At 53.7% G+C, this 17325-nt stretch overlaps 8 protein-coding genes across 8 annotated transcripts; 4 read left to right on the top strand and 4 right to left on the bottom strand.

Annotated features, from left to right (window-relative positions):
* Positions 1-2432: 2432 nt before the first annotated feature.
* Positions 2433-2789, top strand: A1O3_03616 (uncharacterized protein; the record flags this gene model as incomplete). The annotated part of the gene is made up of 1 exon (XM_007733752.1): positions 2433-2789. The coding sequence occupies one exon, from the start codon at positions 2433-2435 to the stop codon at positions 2787-2789; it is 357 nt and encodes a 118-aa protein (XP_007731942.1).
* A 1318-nt stretch (positions 2790-4107) lies between these two features.
* Positions 4108-4828, bottom strand: A1O3_03617 (uncharacterized protein; the record flags this gene model as incomplete). The annotated part of the gene is made up of 2 exons (XM_007733753.1): positions 4108-4648; positions 4737-4828. The coding sequence occupies 2 exons, from the start codon at positions 4826-4828 to the stop codon at positions 4108-4110; spliced, it is 633 nt and encodes a 210-aa protein (XP_007731943.1).
* A 475-nt stretch (positions 4829-5303) lies between these two features.
* On the top strand, positions 5304-6089 carry A1O3_03618 (uncharacterized protein; the record flags this gene model as incomplete). Its single annotated transcript, XM_007733754.1, has 2 exons — positions 5304-5639; positions 5724-6089. The coding sequence occupies 2 exons, from the start codon at positions 5304-5306 to the stop codon at positions 6087-6089; spliced, it is 702 nt and encodes a 233-aa protein (XP_007731944.1).
* Positions 6090-7693: 1604 nt separating this feature from the next.
* A1O3_03619 (uncharacterized protein) lies at positions 7694-8421 on the top strand (the record flags this gene model as incomplete). Its single annotated transcript, XM_007733755.1, has 2 exons — positions 7694-7948; positions 8143-8421. 2 exons carry the CDS (start codon positions 7694-7696, stop codon positions 8419-8421), a joined length of 534 nt encoding a protein of 177 aa, XP_007731945.1.
* Positions 8422-9346: 925 nt separating this feature from the next.
* A1O3_03620 (uncharacterized protein) lies at positions 9347-10745 on the bottom strand (the record flags this gene model as incomplete). The annotated part of the gene is made up of 2 exons (XM_007733756.1): positions 9347-10339; positions 10668-10745. 2 exons carry the CDS (start codon positions 10743-10745, stop codon positions 9347-9349), a joined length of 1071 nt encoding a protein of 356 aa, XP_007731946.1.
* Positions 10746-12036: 1291 nt separating this feature from the next.
* On the bottom strand, positions 12037-13288 carry A1O3_03621 (uncharacterized protein; the record flags this gene model as incomplete). Its single annotated transcript, XM_007733757.1, has 2 exons — positions 12037-12539; positions 12613-13288. The coding sequence occupies 2 exons, from the start codon at positions 13286-13288 to the stop codon at positions 12037-12039; spliced, it is 1179 nt and encodes a 392-aa protein (XP_007731947.1).
* A 1383-nt stretch (positions 13289-14671) lies between these two features.
* A1O3_03622 (uncharacterized protein) lies at positions 14672-15667 on the bottom strand (the record flags this gene model as incomplete). Its single annotated transcript, XM_007733758.1, has 3 exons — positions 14672-14867; positions 14973-15205; positions 15287-15667. 3 exons carry the CDS (start codon positions 15665-15667, stop codon positions 14672-14674), a joined length of 810 nt encoding a protein of 269 aa, XP_007731948.1.
* A 508-nt stretch (positions 15668-16175) lies between these two features.
* Positions 16176-17287, top strand: A1O3_03623 (uncharacterized protein; the record flags this gene model as incomplete). Its single annotated transcript, XM_007733759.1, has 4 exons — positions 16176-16238; positions 16433-16864; positions 16963-17045; positions 17101-17287. 4 exons carry the CDS (start codon positions 16176-16178, stop codon positions 17285-17287), a joined length of 765 nt encoding a protein of 254 aa, XP_007731949.1.
* Positions 17288-17325: the final 38 nt, after the last annotated feature.

Raw genomic sequence — 17325 nt, forward strand, 5'->3', positions numbered from 1 at the left:
CCAGCCTTAGGGGACGGGAAGTACGGAGTACTCTGTACACATTCCATTAACATGGAGCGGGGGGGCCGTCCTCAATCTGTGCTGCTGTATACGGAGTACTAATCCGTGGTACAGCAAAGCAAGTGCCATTATTGGCATATGGTATGTGTACTCTGTACTCTCTGTTTGGCAGTGTTATGGGGTTATTGGCATATGGTACGTGTGCTCTGTACTCTCTGTTATGGGGTTATTGGCATATGGTACGTGTACTCTGTAGAGTCTATTCTCTGTTATGGGGCTGAGGCTCAGCTCGCTCACTGCTCAGCGTTCTAGCATTTTTCCCGGCCGAGCACGGATCTCGCGCCGGAAATGGTTCAGCCTCGTCGATCGGGTGATTAGATTTGGCAGTACGAGTACGGAGTGCTGAAGAAACTTCGAACTTCAAACTTTCATCCCTTTCTCGACTTCGACGGCCTGCCACGGCCGGGGCGCAATGAGGTCTGTGGACGTGACGTTGGTCTGAATGCCAAATGGGGCCGTGCGTGATGTTCAGGGGGGCACAAGGCTCGGAAGAGACCAACCGTGAGATCGGCCGGTGGTCCCAGTCCCAGTCCCAGGAGGATGCCAAGGTGAGCGGTGAGTGAGTGAGGTACGCCACACGGATGCCCTTACTACTATGCACTGTTCCAGTGCGGTGGTGCACGGAGCAGCAATCCAAGAATTGTGGCCCGACCGGATACTTTGGCTTTCTGCCATCTGGTCCAGGCTCAGCTACGAGTATCCAGCTGTCTAGATGTCTAGCTGTCTAGGTGTCCTCTTGCATTTCCTTCGCACTGACCAAGCGCTACTGTCTCTGTTACTGTTGCTGTCACTGCACTGGTAGGACAGGCAGCAGGATGCACGGTCACGGGTCACGGGTCACGGGTCGGTGGCAACGGCGCCTGGCAAGAGCTGGACGTGGTGGTGGTGGTGGTGGTGGTGGTAGTGTTGGAGGCCACGGTGGCCACAACCAACGTTGACTCACCGCGCCAGCGCCATCGCCACCGCCACGATTTGAGCGCCACACAAGGTGACATCACGTGATCAGCTATGGCTGTGCAATTACTAATGTACCTACTTAGGTACCTTTACATATTCATCTTCGCATCAACCTACCGTTTCGTACTCTCCGGTCACGAGATTCGTATCCTCGTATATCGTTTTTCGTTTCTTCAGCTCGCCTCGGCTTTGCCCGCTGCTGCCTAAAGAGTTTAATTCAGCTACGGTTGATGAGCTGAGGCTCACTACGTATCCGTACTTGACTATGACTATGACTGTGACCTTGACTTGGTAGAGAGAGTGAGTCCCAAAATATCCCATCTTCAACGTGCCGCTGCCACCATTGAGGCTGCTCTTCGCCTGCAAGTGGCTGGCGGGCTCGCTGGCTGGCTGGGTCTCTCGACTGTTTGGTGGTAGTGAGTCCCGATATATCCCATCTACAAAGAAAGTCGGAGCTCGTGCCGCTGCAACCATTGAGGCTGGCTGGCTGGCTTGCTGGCTGGCTGGCTGGGTCTCTCGACTGTTTGGTGGCAGGTAGGAGTACGGGGTTACGGAATGTGGTCGCGAGGCGAGGCTACCAAGGCTACCAAGGCTTCCAAGACAGGCCATTACGCGTCCCCATTGTTAATGGTCGCCAATGTTAATATCAAGCCTGGATCTGAACCTCAATTAATGAAAGGGGAGACACGTCGTCCATCATAGATAGGTATTACTTCTGCAGTTGTGGCAAGCTCATACTATCCGTGCAGTAACCACGCTCGCAGCTTTCCAGCAGATCCGTATATGTGTAGTGACGCCATTCACTCACACATACGTGGAATCAATTCAATTGTTCCTTTCGAGTCTCTCAGAGTAGAGTCCCTGGGCTTGTTCGCCGACTCGGTACCGCGTTCACAGTACTATTCAGTCAAATACCTATCTTAGTACGCTCGCCATCGTCCATCAGGTCATTCATCCATCACCATCACCTTTTCCCTTTTACTGACTACTGCTTCTTCCTTCTTTATCTGGCCGGGTGTCGGTGGTTGCCGGATTCCGACTTTGATCCTCCGTCGAGCCATTGAAGTCAGCTGCCTAGGCGCCTTGTCCACGCCCCCCAAGACTGCCGAGGCAGAAAGAACGTCGACGGCCTTGAAGCAAGTGTGCGGGCAGGCGTTGTCGAGTTCGGGGTCTCAGGAGAAAAGACAGACGAGAGAAAAGGACGAGAAAAGACAGACGAGAGAAACGGACGAAGAACAAAAAACATAAATCACAGATACAGATCAAAATCAAACACACTCGCCCTACCTACCAGGCAACCGGCACAGATCTAAACCACAGATACAGATCGAAATCAAACAAACTCGTCCTACCTACCAAGCAACCGGCACAGATCTATCTTCCAGGAATTCCCTTCCTTTTATACTTATCACACAATGGCCGAAAAGTACCCGCCACCGCAATACCCGGCCGCGGCCCTATCCCACCCCGGCGCGGATGGTTATCAATCCCCACCGCCTCCGAACGCGAACGGGAACGGCATGGTCTACGACCCCAATCAGTACGACATGTCCCGAGGTGGTCCGCAGGGAGGCTACTACCAACCGCAACCGCAAGGACAGTACGGCCCGCCACAAGGCTACGGCTACGGCCCTCCCCCAGCCGGTCCGGGCTATTATCCGCCCCAGCAACCCGTCGTCGTGGTTGAGCGCGAGAACAATAGTAGCGGCGGCATCTGCGCCGGCCTGATGGCCGCGATGGCGTGTTGTTGCTGTTTGGATTGTTTGTTTTAGTTTAGACTTGGGGTCGGAGTTGGCGAAGCGAACGAAGCAAATCGAATCAAAGCGAAGCGAAGTGAATCGAATATCGAATTAAGGCGTCACGACACAATCGGACCACATTGTCTTGGATTGAGGGCAGGGACCGACTACATGACCCGCAGGACGGGGAAGCAATAAATCAAGGAAGGACACATATTGCCATACTAAAAGGGAAGAGAAGGGAGGTGAAGAGAAGGGGGGAGGAAGAGAAAGGGAGGAAGAGAAGGGGTGAATGAACGACACTACAGCATCGGCGGACAAAACCAAACAAGAAGAAGCAAGAACATCCATCCAGGTCATCCAGGTCATCCAGATCTGGCGTCGGTCTAGATTGGAGAGGCTAGCCGGGTCAAGTCAAGTCAATCCAAGATGCCAAACTGCCACCCAGACCAAGGTCCTGAGCCTGAGCCTGAGCCTGAGCCTGGTGTCGTAACATGTGAATATGATAGTTGTCGTCGGACATGCCTGGGCTGGACTACGTGGCGAACCAACGAAGGCCGGTTGATTGTTGATTGTTGCGTTGACTGTTGATTGCTGGACTGTCGACTGTGGACTGTCGACTGGAAACTGTGAACTGTATCAGGAGGTTAGAAAGTGAGAGATGTAGCGCCGTGCACCCTGATCCTTAGCGAGCCTCTATTTCCATGTTTTGCCGTTTCCATGATTCCATTCCATTCAATCAATTCAATTCAGTTCAGTTCAATGCAATCGGCTAGTCTTGCACTTGGCTATTACGAAGACCCAATGTGGGAATAATGTCTGAAATTCTAAATACTTGTACTAATTAGTACAGTGTTTTCCTTACACCCCATGGATCTAGTCTGGCTTCAGCAGATAGGAGTTGGAATTGATGCCACTTCTCCTGTGAGTGCGATTCAACATGTGGGGTCAAGTCTGGTTGTGAATAACCCAGTCCAGCCTCATCTAGCCAACAGCCCGTCCAGCCTCATCTAGCTAACAGCCCGTCCTCACGACTGCGGTGCAGCCTCCTGTGAGTCCTGGACTCCATGCTCGGCGTGGCATATGGATCATTCGCACATTTGTGTCCTTCGCCAAGATGGTTGTGTGACTGACGGTATGGGACGGCACAAGGAGAACCACAACTGCGGCTTGGAGTTCGTACCGACGGCGTGATGGTTGGTTGTAAGTTCTCTTCCCGTAATGGTTGGTGTAAGTTCTCTTCCGTCAGGAGACGACCCGGTCTACACTGGCAACCCGGTTGTGCCCTTGGCGATTGTCCTTGAATCGCAGCTGGCTCCGTTATGCCAAATGCCGCGACTACTACCCGGAATCACATAACTGAACACATGCTCCCCTGACCCATCGCACCGTTCTCTGTAGTAGTCATGGCGGCAGTGCGAGTGATATCCTCCAGCACTTCCCACATCAACTCCCCCGTCAGAGCACTGCACTCGGCATATCGATCACACTGCATCTCCTGGGCTACGCGCAGAGCCTCCTGGGGCATCACACACTCGAATGATCCGTCTTCCAATCTCTTCTCGGTGCGCTCGTCCCGCTTGAGACCCAGTAGCATTACAGGCATGGCATGCTCGAGATCGGCGTAGTGGAGGGACAACTGCTTGCGCCAGTAGTACTGTGCGTTGTGGAGAGACTCGCGCGAGGAGACGGAGAAGGCGATGATGGTGAAGGCCGGCTGGTCTGGGAACGGGTCGACAAACAGCGTCGATGTTGAGGGCCATATGCGGAACTTGTAGGGTCGCCCGAACAACGACACATCCCACCCCAGCGAGCCTGTGGGTGCGAATGCGTGCTTGTGCTCGCGGGGAGTAGACCGGTCGAGTCTGCCATCACGGACATGTTCGATCTGGCTGCGGAGGGTAGGAGGTTATTGACGATCAGGGCTGAGGGGGAAAGGTGAAGACGGCGATGGCAATAACGACGGCGACGGCGACTTACGACAGGAAGGTTGCTTTGCCCACGCCGGGGCTGCCCAGGAACAGAATATCAACCTCGGGGACAGGTCTGCCCTCGAGCACTGTCGGCGCCATGTCTGGCGTTCCCCGTGTCGATGCTGGGGTGCATCGTGACAGGGTGGCAGGGTGGTGGGCGTGAAAGAAATGTCAAGGTCGATGTCGCCGTCGCCAGATTCGGTGTTGGTGTCGGTGTCGATATCGGCCTTGGCACGGGCAGGATCCAATGACGCCACTCCAATTGGGGCATTCTACACTCTACTCTACACTCACTCTACGCTACACTAAACACTACACACTACAAATCTTTACACCGTTGACACGATTAGTCATGATCCCGACCTTCAGATGTAGCCAGAGTACAAAGAGTCACAAGTCATGTTATGGAAAGGGCGCACCTATGACTCCTAGGTGCTAGTTTCCACTCTGCACTCTGGTGAAAGCACTATTGCGATTGATAGTTAAGTTTCTGTCTCTCTTCAAATTCTCTCTCAGGTACCCGTCATACATCGCACACTCTTCAATCCAGTGCATTGCGCATTATCATTGCAAGATGTCGTCCGGAAATGCCGATTTCTGCTTCCCAATCAAGCGGCTAGAGAACTCCAGAGTGATTCTCGAGCCCTTCAATGACAAGCACGTAGCCTCATTTGTCCAAGGCTGCAAAGACCACCCTGCACTCTTCGACTACCTGCCCTTTGGCCCTTTCTCCACCACCGCCGAATTCAAGACTTGGTACCGAGGCCGCGTCGAGCGCAATCCCACCGAGACCATCTTTGCCATCTTTGCGAAGTCACCTGCACCTGACTCCGTCGAACAACAGACTCTGGCCGGCACGATTGGCTTGCTCAATGCAAGCCCTAGCAATGCTTCCGTGGAGATTGGTTTCGTATGTATCCGTATCCGGACTTTGACTTTCTTTCCTCAGCCTCGTATTGAGCAGCCGTGCGGTGCGTGCCTAACTCCACGACAGATCATAGTCCTGCCATCATTCCAACGAACGTTTGTCACTAGCAATGCTGTGGGACTATTGCTGTCATACACACTTGATCTGCCACCAGAAGGGCTCGGTCTGCGCCGTTCTCAATGGCAGACGCACGCCAGCAATGAGGCTTCCAGACGGGTAGCAACGCGAATGGGCTTTTCCTTCGAAGGGATCCAGAGGTTTCAACGAGCATTTCCTGCTCACAAACAGGGGAACGGGTTCGACCTTTCTCGCCTTCCCGAGTCCACTGGGATTAAACTGGGACAAGCCAGAGACACCGCCATCTTCGCACACTATTGTGACGAATGGCCGGCAAAGAGGGCCGAAGTGTTGAGGTTGATGGAACCACGCTGAAGAAAGCTGAGAAGGTTCGACAACTACGACTGCCATTGCGGCACTTGGTTCTAACAGGTATCAGATCAGGGCTTGGTACTCTTTTTCCACCCTGGCCACTAAATAGGACTAGTATACCAGCAACATGATCTTCCAAACAACAGTTACTCTGTACACCTCTGTTGACATGGCCGGACTCCGCTCCAAAAGGCGCCGACATGGACAGATCTCAGATGGCGGTGCTACTAGATGTCCCATGTCCGGACACTATACTCCTCCGTACTGATCAACGCGTCTCCTCGCGTCTCCTCGCGCGTCTCCCACGTGATCCTCCTTGGTCAATAAAAGTACCCCCACCACCTAGGTGCCCACCGTTTCTCAGAAAATTGACTCGATCGTCCTTGGTGCCACGGTCGCGTCGATCAGCATCACACAAATCTTCACGTCTGATCCGAAAGACAGCGGCGACGTGGAGACCGAGGGCAGCTTCAAAAGGCCACGCCTGGTCGGTGTTGAGGGCATTGAACTTGAACATTGAACAGTGATCTAAATGGAGACGGCGACTTTGACGATGACGACGATGACGGTGAACTACGGATTGTCAGTGAAACATCAACGGGATTCTATCTCTCACGGGATAGATCTCAGGACTAAGTAGGGTCGGCGTCTCTCGGCCTTAGCCTCACGATAGGTAAGTTGATGGACGGGTGCTGGCTAACGCGGTGGTGAGTATGTATCATATGTATAGGGCGGCACCATCCGGATCCTAAACAGGAGTGATTTCGGGCCAGATTTCACTCATGTTGGTTCCGGAGATCTCTGAGATGTAGTTGTCATAGACCTCTCGACCGGGGTTACTAGCTTCCGGGGATCCTTGGACAGCAAACCCCTGATTCGTCGACCATGATTTATTGACGAAGTCCAGACTCTACAGATCACCACTGCGCTTCACCACAAAAAGGGCTAAGTACAATACTGTCAGCCATCCAAGGGCAGACCCATACCGACATGAACCACCATACGCATATCGAGGTTGGAGGGAGTTTTACTCCTGGAATGGAGAGCTTGCAAACATTGGGGTGGGAGGGAACTTTACTCTGGAATGGAGTGCTTGTTGCGGCATACACATGCACACACATCGATTCTCTGCTGGTCTGGAGATCTGAACTAAGCTGGCGGTGATCTGGCTCACTGCGGCTCGGCTCTGCATCAACGCGTCAATGAAAGACCAATTAGGTAAATGCTATTTATTCTATTCTTGTTTGGCCGGAGTTGGTTCCTCCGCCGAAGGAGCTCTGAGATACTATATTAAGACGATCGATCGCCAACGAATTCACATTGGTTTAACCACCAGAGACTCTCTGTCACGGAAGCGGTGATCAGGTACGTGAAGGCTATTTGCATTCACTCTGTTCCCTGTGAAGCAGTTCGTGCCAGGGTATTTATTCCCTCCCCCGAACTCTGCATTTGTTTCTTCTCCCCAAACTCTGCGTTTGTTTGTTCTCGGCCACTCTTCGACAGAACAGCATCGAGAATCTAGCTTCGTCGACATCATATTGCAGAACAGCCACCTCGATAGACATCATCTTGCAGAACAGTCCACCTCGATCGACATTGACGTCAAGATGCGTATCTCGATCCTGTCAGCCACCTTGGCCATGACCATGACCGTGATGGTCAGTGTGCTCGCCCATCCCTGGACCGACTGGCCTGGTCAACAGACCTGCTTGAACGACACTGGAGTCGCATACCTCGTCCAAGGCTACACCTACCTTCTCGAGCAACCTGGCGGGCCGGACTTCAACTCCACTGCGAATACCATCCTCTCTGACCAGTTCTTTGTGTGTTCCGATTCGATCAACTCTCTCTCCGGTAGACCTGTAAGTCACCCTACCCTGCTGTCATGCTTTCCCTTTCCGAAACCTCCTGTCATGCTTTTCCCTTTCCCTTTCCGAAACCGACATACACCCCTCAAGAGGAGGATACCGTGCCCGAATTCGCTCGTGTGACGTGACGGCCCCTTTGAAGGTTGATCGTGGTGACCTGACTGACCGTTTGATAACCCTGTTGCCAGCTCGGACAACTAGCATACCCTAACAAGCAAGCCTTCATCGCCTCCCAGTTCGTCACGCCTCCACTCCCGACCGTGTCTACGCTGGCCACCTTCCACAACTGCCAGAGCGTGGCGTGGAGATGGAACGCGTCCGGCATCGGCGCCAACCAGTACGAAATCAAGGGACTCATCAATTTCGACGTCAACCCCACCACTCTGCAGATCGACGCCGTTTACTCCGAGTTCAACACCGCCGCGTTCCAGGCCGACCTGGGCAATCCTGAGTGCCAGCAGAAATAGAGAAGGGCAGAATGAGAATGGTCTATCTGGCGAGGAAGGAAGCTAGCTTCAACATAAAGCTCTCTCTCTGTGCCTCCAAAGAATAGTCTATGCCAGACCAAGGATAGCCTCTGCCATAGAACTAGATTGAAGGTCATGGCGAACTGCCACATCTCGGCCCTAGACATGAAAGCTAATTGACGGCCAAGGCGATCCGCCAAATCGATCCATAGACATAAACGTTAATTGACGATGATGCTTCTGTGACCAATGTTTCCCGGTCTCTCTCTCCCGGTGAATATGAAGATACCCTCTCCTTGGTATTTAACTACCTCACACCTTTCGTATACAGTTTGGGCCCTGAATCGCTGCAAGCCAGGCAGTGTATACTAAGGGTCCAAGGTAATTGAATACACTGCGGCCTTGCTATGATGAGCACGTGAGAATTGCACTGCCGCTTTCCTGTGATGCACGTGAGAAGAATGCTCGGGGTCCCTAGGGATACATGGACATAGACATGCAACCACATAAACAGCTAGCATGATTGAAACGCACATATTTCCAATTCTTTACGTAAAGTCGTTGTGCCGCAAACATAGCATAGCATAGCATACTATCCCAGCCTTGCTGTGCTGCTCTTGCTCCTGCTCCTGCTCCTGCTCCTGCTCCTGCTCCTGCTCCGACTCGAATCAGACTCGGAAATACTGGACCCCTTGAGCCTTGCAGTAAGTAGTGCGTGGCTTGACTTTTCAGTGCTACGGCGGCTTGACCAGGTCGGGGGAGAGGGGAGAGGGGAGGTGGAGTAGTCGAGGCTAACTATAGGAAGCAGTTGAGGCTAGCAAGCTATACGGGATCAAAGGGGGGAGTAGTTGGGGGCAAGTAGTTGGGGGCAAGTAGTTGGGGGCAAGTAGTTGGGGGGAAGTAGTTGACGCTATGAGGCTACCTATCAAACCCGTCCAGCAGACTCTCCCTCTTCAGCCATGACGATGGCGAGCTTAGTGCGGTGATCGAGATCCTCCTTCGGCAGGCCCAGCAGGTCATTATGCAAGCCATGCCTGGCTTCATGGCAGCCACTACCGTCCGGGTAGAAATATCTAGAATAGAGCACCTGCACGAAGCCGGCCACAGTGCCCTTCTGCATCTCGACGAGCCCCTCGTTATATCGGGTCTTGACATCCTGATACTTGACGGACCAGTCGGCTTCGCTGGTGGCGGTGGCGCGCAGCACGGACTGGAACATGTCTCGCTGGCTGAGTAGGAACGAGGAGATATACACAAACCCATTTTTGAACTGGGATAGAGTTGGGGTTGTGGTGGTTGTAGTGGTGTTGGTCGTGGTAGAGTTGTTGTCGTTGGTGTCGTCCGCAACCACCTTCAGGCTAAGCAGCCTCGCCATGGCGCGCCCACACTGCTCCCAGGTGCTGGTGTTGACCTTGGTGTTGCCGTCGTCGAAGAAGGTGACAGTACGGTTAGGCAAGTCGAAGCCATAGCGCTCCGGCCCGCCCGACAGGCTAAACTCATACCACATGCCGCACACCAGCGAGATGTAAGCGCTCTTGCCCAGGCTGACGATCAGGTCGCGCGCCTTCTTCCTCGCATCGCCGAGATACGACTCCTGTGCGAGCGCCTCGTTCCACGGGTCCAGCCCCCATTCGTTGGGCATCACCCATGCCACGCCGGCCTCGGCCGCCGCGCGGATCAGCTTCGCCTCCTGGTCGGGCGGCGCCGTCACCGCCATCGTGATGATCAAAACCTCCTGTCCGCGCAGCGCTGACACCAGCGACTCCGGCTCGTCGTAGTTGACGGGTTGGATCGTAAGTCCGGCCACCGTCGCCAGCTTGTTGCTGCTGCTGCTGTCCGCACGTGTCAACGCCGTCACTTTGTGTTTCTTGGTCTTGAGCAGTTCCTGTGTTATGAATGCTCCTATGCGGCCGGTTGCCTGGGGTGGCATAGGTTAGTACATGGGTCGGTCGCCATATTTGGGATGGGATGGGGTAGTGCTCGTGGCATAAGGTTAGTCCATGGTCCGGTGGGCATCTCTGGCATAGAATGGGAGTGTAATGATGGCATATGGTTAGTCAATGGTCCGGTGGGCATGTCTGGGATGGGATGGGGTAGTGGTGGTGGCATAAGGTTAGTCCATGATCCGGTGGGCGTCTCTGGCATAGAATGAAGTCGGGCATCTCTGGGATAGAATTGGAGTCGGGCATCCCGGCATATGGTGTCGAGGCAGGGTCCAAGATTCAATATGAGTTGTTTTCACTTACCCCCACAATCGCGATGTTTTCCACATGGTTCTTGAAGCCTTGCCCCTGGTCCTTCGCGTCCTGGGACTGCTGTGCCATTGTGAAGCTGAAGATGGAGATGGCTCGAGATGTTAAGGCGCGAACCCCGTTGACGTTGACGTTGGTGTTGGCGTTGGTGTTGGCGTTGGATCGATCGAAGTATAGTCAAAGGAAGAGCTGATTCTGCTTCTGATTCTGCTCCTGCTTCTGCTTCTGGTGGCGTCGAGAAGAAGAAGAGGAGGAAAGAAAACACACAGACAACAGACCAGACCGACAGACCACTCTCCCATTCATTCATTTATACCCTTCACCTGAGCTCGGATCAGCGGAGTCTTGAGTCTTGTAAAAGCCGGTGAGCGGGTGACTCGGTGCCTCGATGCGCCGCGACGTCGTTATGTCCGAGGTCGATATGATCATGATCATGATCATGACCGAATGATGCATGGCGTCGAGTGCCCATCATTGAGACCACGCCTGATACTTAGACAGACAGTGCTGTATCCGTAGACAAAACGCCGTCCAAGAAATACGAAACTGGGTTAGCGCACGTCCTGTGGCGGGTATTATGTACAACAAGGCTGGCTCCACTTCCACTTCCACCATCACCATGACCATTTTTGGACCAGTCAGTCTACGGAGTAGACTTTCCACTGCTTTGCAGGGCCCAACTCCAACTGTTGGGACGCTGGACACTGAACGCTGGACTCCGGATGGATATGCATCGGGTTTCTCAAACTGGACTGACGTCGGCTTTGTGGGTGGAAGGACTGTACTACTGTAATGGTGTTTGCAGGACTGTACTCCTCCGACCAACGAGACCGTCTCAGACGATCGCTCTCTAGACCGGGCACATTTCATGCCGAAGCCGAGTCATCTACGGATACAGTCGAAGAACAAGACCGATAGAGTAGTAGAAGCCATCATCAGTGATCTACCTACCATAAAAGCAGGTCCATGGGGGGGAAGCACTCACTTAGTATATACTTCAATCTGTCTATATAGGGCCTATTCCCATGCTATGTGGTTTCTGGAAGTCTTGCTGATCCCGTCTGACAACCACGGCCCTTTCGTCAAAATTTCAGAATCAGAATCAAAATCAAAATCAAAATCAACAGCAACAGCAATAGCAATAGCAACAGCAACAGCCAGTCGCCACGCCACATTTTCCACCCCAGATAGTTGCATGTAGTTGTAGTTGTCATTGGCAGAAGAACTGTCTCGACATCCAATGACCTCGCCTTTTAACTAGCCTGCCAGTGTAGCCAGAAATGTGCCACACAGCTATGGATGGACATGACAAGACATAGCTTGTTCCCACCCGATGAGACAAGCTCGGGCTTCGGCCACAGTATCACACACTTGACGCAGTCGACGCCGGCGCAGTCCCGCTGGGGGGAGCTCCAGATACAGCAGCCGTGCCGTTTGGTGGGCTTCCGCCGCCGCCGCCTCCCATGCCGCCCATGTCTCCATTGCCGTTGGCAACACCACCTCCTTTGTAATATGTTGCAGCGTCGCTGACTTCTTGGTCTTCGGTGGGATCGATGCCGATGCTGATCCAAGCCAGAATCCCCTCCTCGAGAGTATCGCCCAGCAGGACATATTCGACAAAGGGATCTGTCGTGTCTGCCTCTTGAGATAAAATGCTGTCCTCCGAGTTCAAGGTAAGTTCCTGCTCATTCTCGCTGTAAGGGGCTATCTTGTCGGCTTGCGAAATGAGGTCTTGGTCAAAGAACAGCTGGCCCACGTGGGAAGCGTGTACTTCGGTCGAGCTGTTTGTGCCGAGCAGCGTGCCGTTGACACGCACGGTTGTAGAGTTGGGATTGTGGGTGAGCACGTGGATGTGGGTGGCGCGCCCTGTAAGGGTTTCTTTGGTCAATCTGGGTACTCCGAAAACCTTTGGTAACATATGTTGCATGACTTGACTTACCAGTATAGTGCCCGGGGAAAAGTGTCTCAAACTGAACGACGCCGTTGCTATCAGTCTGCTGAATCCCTCTCAATGCTGTATTGTTCAGGTTGGTGGTATCATTGCTGTTACCGTTTCCACTGGCAACCACTCCACTGTACACACCGGTGGAGTTGCAGTGCCAGATGTCCATGTACAGCGCTGGGACAGGCTCGCAGGTCGTTGTATCGATGATCTGGATGTCCAGCGTCAGGGGGATGCCTTTCTGGTCCTCGACCAGGTTTTTGCGAATCAGCTCCCCGTTGACATAGTAGGGGCCCTGAGTGACCTCGGTCTGCAACGTGCAGGAGGAGTTGTCGGCAAACAGGACATTCTCGTCGACATCACCAGAGATGGCCGAGTTGTCTGAGAGATGTGTGAAGTTGTACGAGCTGAAGTCCCGACGGTGGATCATGGGTTTCGCAGCAAGACCTCGTTTGACACGGAGGCCGTCGGCCAGAGCTTGGCGACGAGAAATGCTCGCGGACTCATGACCACGAGCCTTCAATTTAGCTGCGCACGAACGGATGGTCTTGGGGTTGCGCTTGAAGAACTCGGCACGTTCAGCCGCCTCTTCGGCAACATTGTGGCCCGGATGCGCAAGGACTGCCGAGGTGGCCAATAGCGCAACGGTGATGGCATTCCAGACTTGAACCATGTTGATAATTTGAAGGTCACGCTGAAATGCTGGCCGGAAAATCGAAGAGCTTGGGAGAGATGCGGGCTGAAAACAAGGAGAACTTGCAACCCACCTCTCTATATATCTTGGTCACAGTGCTTTGGCAACTCGGTCGCCGCAGGTCTCCCTTGTCACCGCAATGGATCCTCTTCTCCGGCTGTGTACTGCTGATCGTCGTCACAACGAAGCTGACGACGTGGGCAGTCCCCCGCTGTCGTTGAAACACCGCAGAAGGGATTGGTTGGCGTCTTGTGATGGCCCAGCATCGTGATAGCCTTGTCTAATATGAGTTGCTAGCAATTAGCGGCGCGCCTTGGTTGCCTCTAGACCCATCTTAACACAAAGAAGCACGAGGCCGGGGTCTTGGCGATATGTCTCGGCGAGCTTGTCCTTGGTGATGGCGACGAGAATCCAGCCAAGTAGACGCGCGTTCTGCGTCAAATTGCGCGGCTGGTGGTAAGGACCAGCAACGGAGCATCCAGTCGACAAGGCACAAATGAGGATCGGGGCATTGAGTAATTTCCCTTCCATTCGCTCCGAGCTCTGCGGACGAATACCCGTATAGCGACTGGTGCCGCGTCATCAGTTGCAGTGGAGTGAGATGTCAGAGACTGCAACTGGCACAGTCCTGGCCACTGACCACGGTCCACGGTCCAGCCATCCGAGGTAAGAAGGTGTTTTGCAACCGCATCAACGAGCCACGACAGGGAGCGGCGACGGTGAAAAGGGGGAAGGGTTGCTGAGGTGCTGAGGTGCTGAGGTGAGGTGATGGTCGCTACGCATTCACTCGGTGGCCTCAAGCTGAGGCTGATGCTAGGGTTTGCCAAGACGGGTGCCAAGACTTCCGCCGTGCAAATGAACTTGAACTGCAGAACCACTCACCTACCACTTCAAGTTACCACTTACTTACCACTTACTCTTTACCACGTACCACGTACCACGGGAGGCGCAGTCTACGGTTTACCGAGGAACCAAAGCATGTACCGGCAGAGCAGCCCAGCCTGGCGGGAAACCAATTCCAAGAAAGGTGACTATGCATTCTGGCGTTGGGCTGAATACGCCTGATACGAGGCTGTTGATAGATCTCCCTTACCCTGTACTGCACATTGGCGCCTAGTCACCTACTCGTAGGCAGGATACAGACAGGTGATCTTGTCCGACATCTGTGCCAATCTGAAAACATACTGGTGATATGACCTTCCATCTTATCATATGCTCATAATATCCATCATGGAGCATCCGTGCTAGGGATTCCAACCTGTGAAGGCGCAGGCGACCTGAACGTCCTCCTCAAAAACCAATCCCGATCAATTGCAGTGTCCTTCGCTGCTGGAGAAGCGGCTTCTTGCGGCTGGAGAATGTTCATTTGGCTATCAACCCTCCATCGACCACAATACTCGTACCACAGACGAAATCACTCGCTTTGCTGGCCAGGAAGATGATTGCTCCGCGAAAGTCTTCGGGGAGTCCCCACCGGCCAGCTGGCGTCCGTCCGATGATGTACTCGGTATATTCAGGATCGTCGGTGTATACCTTGGTCATGGCGGTTATGATATATCTGTGTAACAGGCGCCAGAGCCGTCAGCTTTCTCATCCTTGGAGTCGAATACTTGAAAGACAGGCTGATGCTGATGCTTATGCTTTTGCTTTTGGCGCCACCCACCCCGGACAGATGCAATTCACGTTGATGCCCTGAGAGGCCCACTCGTTGCTCATGGCCTTGGTCATCTGCAACACGCCGCCCTTGGTGCAGGCATACGCCGCAATGTTGATGTTGCCGATGAACGAGATGATCGAGGCAATGTTGATGATTTTGCCTGGCCGTTTCAACTCTAGCAGCTTTCGGCCCGTTTCCTGGGCAGCCACGAACGAGGCTTTCAGATTGATTTGGAACACCTAGATCCACCCAGTCAGCCATGGGATTTTCCCCTTGCCCATACCTCCCCTGATTGATAGATACTCGGGCGGGATATTTACCGCATCAATGTCCTCGTCGGTGAAATCTTCCACCTTTGCTCGTCGATTGATCCCTGCACAGTTCAGCAGGATATCGGGCACGACACCGCTCTCCCAGATCTTTGCGAAACACGCTCTCAAGCCTGCAGAATCTGCGACATCAGCCTCAAACACGGAGAGCCTCCGCCCGCAAGCCTTGACTCCTTCTTCGAGCAGAGGCCCTCGTGGATCATCTTTGATCTGGATCGAAACAATATCAGCCCCAGCCTCTGCCAGGGCAATCGCCATCGACAGACCCAACCCTCCAGTGCCGCCTGTGCAGATTGCCGTCTTGCCCTCCAGCGAGAAGAGCTCCGAGACCGTGGGCAAGGTCCCCTCCCCCATCTGATTGACTGACGCCATGATGGACCTGGTTGATTCGATCTTATGTCAGAGGAAAGACTGACTGTGACTGTGACTATGACTGTGGCTTGATCATCAAGGCCAAGCAAGGTAAGTTTCCGGAAGCTTTGAATGGGACATACTCGTTCCCTCAACCGTCAAATTCATCGTGTCGCTTGCAAGCTCCTGTCTACCTGTTTAACCGAGGTGTGCGATCCCGAATAGATCAGAGCCTCGACTTTCTAGACCAATCGACGTCCCCCCTTCGGTCTCCTCCAGCCTTTCTCCGCAAATCCATCGATGCGGGCAATGCGGAGTAATACGAGGCGGCCCCTACCTGAAGGATATCTCAAAGATGTGCCTCGCCCTTCGCGCGGAAGACGTTCATGATGGAGGAAATTCCATCTGAATGACCTCCTGTCTTCTTTACGGTTGTCTTCCCACGTTACACTGGCTAAACACATCACTGCCCACCAGGGTGTATCGACGATTGAATTTTTCTCCTCACTAGGACGACTATCGAATCGACATGGGCCGACTCGATGGGAAAGTTATCATTGTGACCGGTGCTGGGGCCGGTTTCGGGCGAGGGGTAGGTTCAGCCTGTCCAGATTCCGATTAATCAGCTGCAGTGCGGCCAGTCCTCGCAAGGGGTCCCTTCAATTAGTGCGTGAACGAGTCGTGAACAAAATGTCTACACAGAGAAATCGCGTCACTGAGGAGTCCAAGGGCGCAACACAGGCCATCAAGCTTTAGTTTGGCGGATCTAACATATGGGGGCAACAGATCGTCGAGAAACTGACCGCCGAAGGCGCATCTGTGCTCGGAGTCGACATCAACCAAGCGGAAAATAACAAGACTGCCTCGCTCTGCCCACCAGGCAAGGTGCACGCCTTTACCGCCGATATAACCTTGGAGTCGTCGTGGCGCGAGATTCTTCACCAGGCGCGGTCGGCATTCTCCAATCGCCTCGACGTCGTTGTCAACTGCGCGGGCGTCGTACATAACGCAGCGCCGTCACACGAGGTGCCCGAGGACCAATTCGACCTGATGTTCCGAGTCAATGTGAAGCCACTGTATCTCAGCACCAAGGTGATTGTCCCGTGGTGGAAAGAGAACAAGCTACCAGGTCTGTTCATCAACCTGAGCAGCATCAGCGAGCCCAGGCCGAGGCCAAACCTAGTATGGTACGCCGCGAGCAAGGGAGCTGTGACGGTGGTGAGTCTTGATCACTTCTTGGTGCTTCGGTGGTTACCTTAGCCAACATATCATATTGGGCCCTAATCGTTTACTGACGACCGTCGTGTGAGCGGAAGACGACCAAAGGCCTTGCGGCAGAGTATGCCGTCGATCAGATCAGGTATAACTGTATTCGGCCAGCCGTGGGCGAGACGGCCATGTAAGACGGCCTGCTGTTCCCCGTCACCAGATGGCTCAGCTCTGACCTTCGACAGGCTCCCACGAGTTCTTGGCGGCCAGGACACCCCGGAAGGTCGGAAGAAAGTGCTCGGGACGGTCCCGTTAGGCCGGGTGTGTCAGCCTGGCGACATTGCGAATATGGTGTGCTTTCTCGGATCGGATGAAGCGACGTATATCACGGGCGCCGCGTTTGATGTTGATGGTGGCAGAGGGGTCAGCTGAACCAATATTGTCAAGTAGACACGAACGACTCGCTTGCA

This window comes from Capronia epimyces (genome assembly GCF_000585565.1).
Source record: "Capronia epimyces CBS 606.96 chromosome Unknown aczIQ-supercont1.3, whole genome shotgun sequence".
NCBI classification, from domain to species: Eukaryota; Fungi; Ascomycota; class Eurotiomycetes; order Chaetothyriales; family Herpotrichiellaceae; genus Capronia; species Capronia epimyces.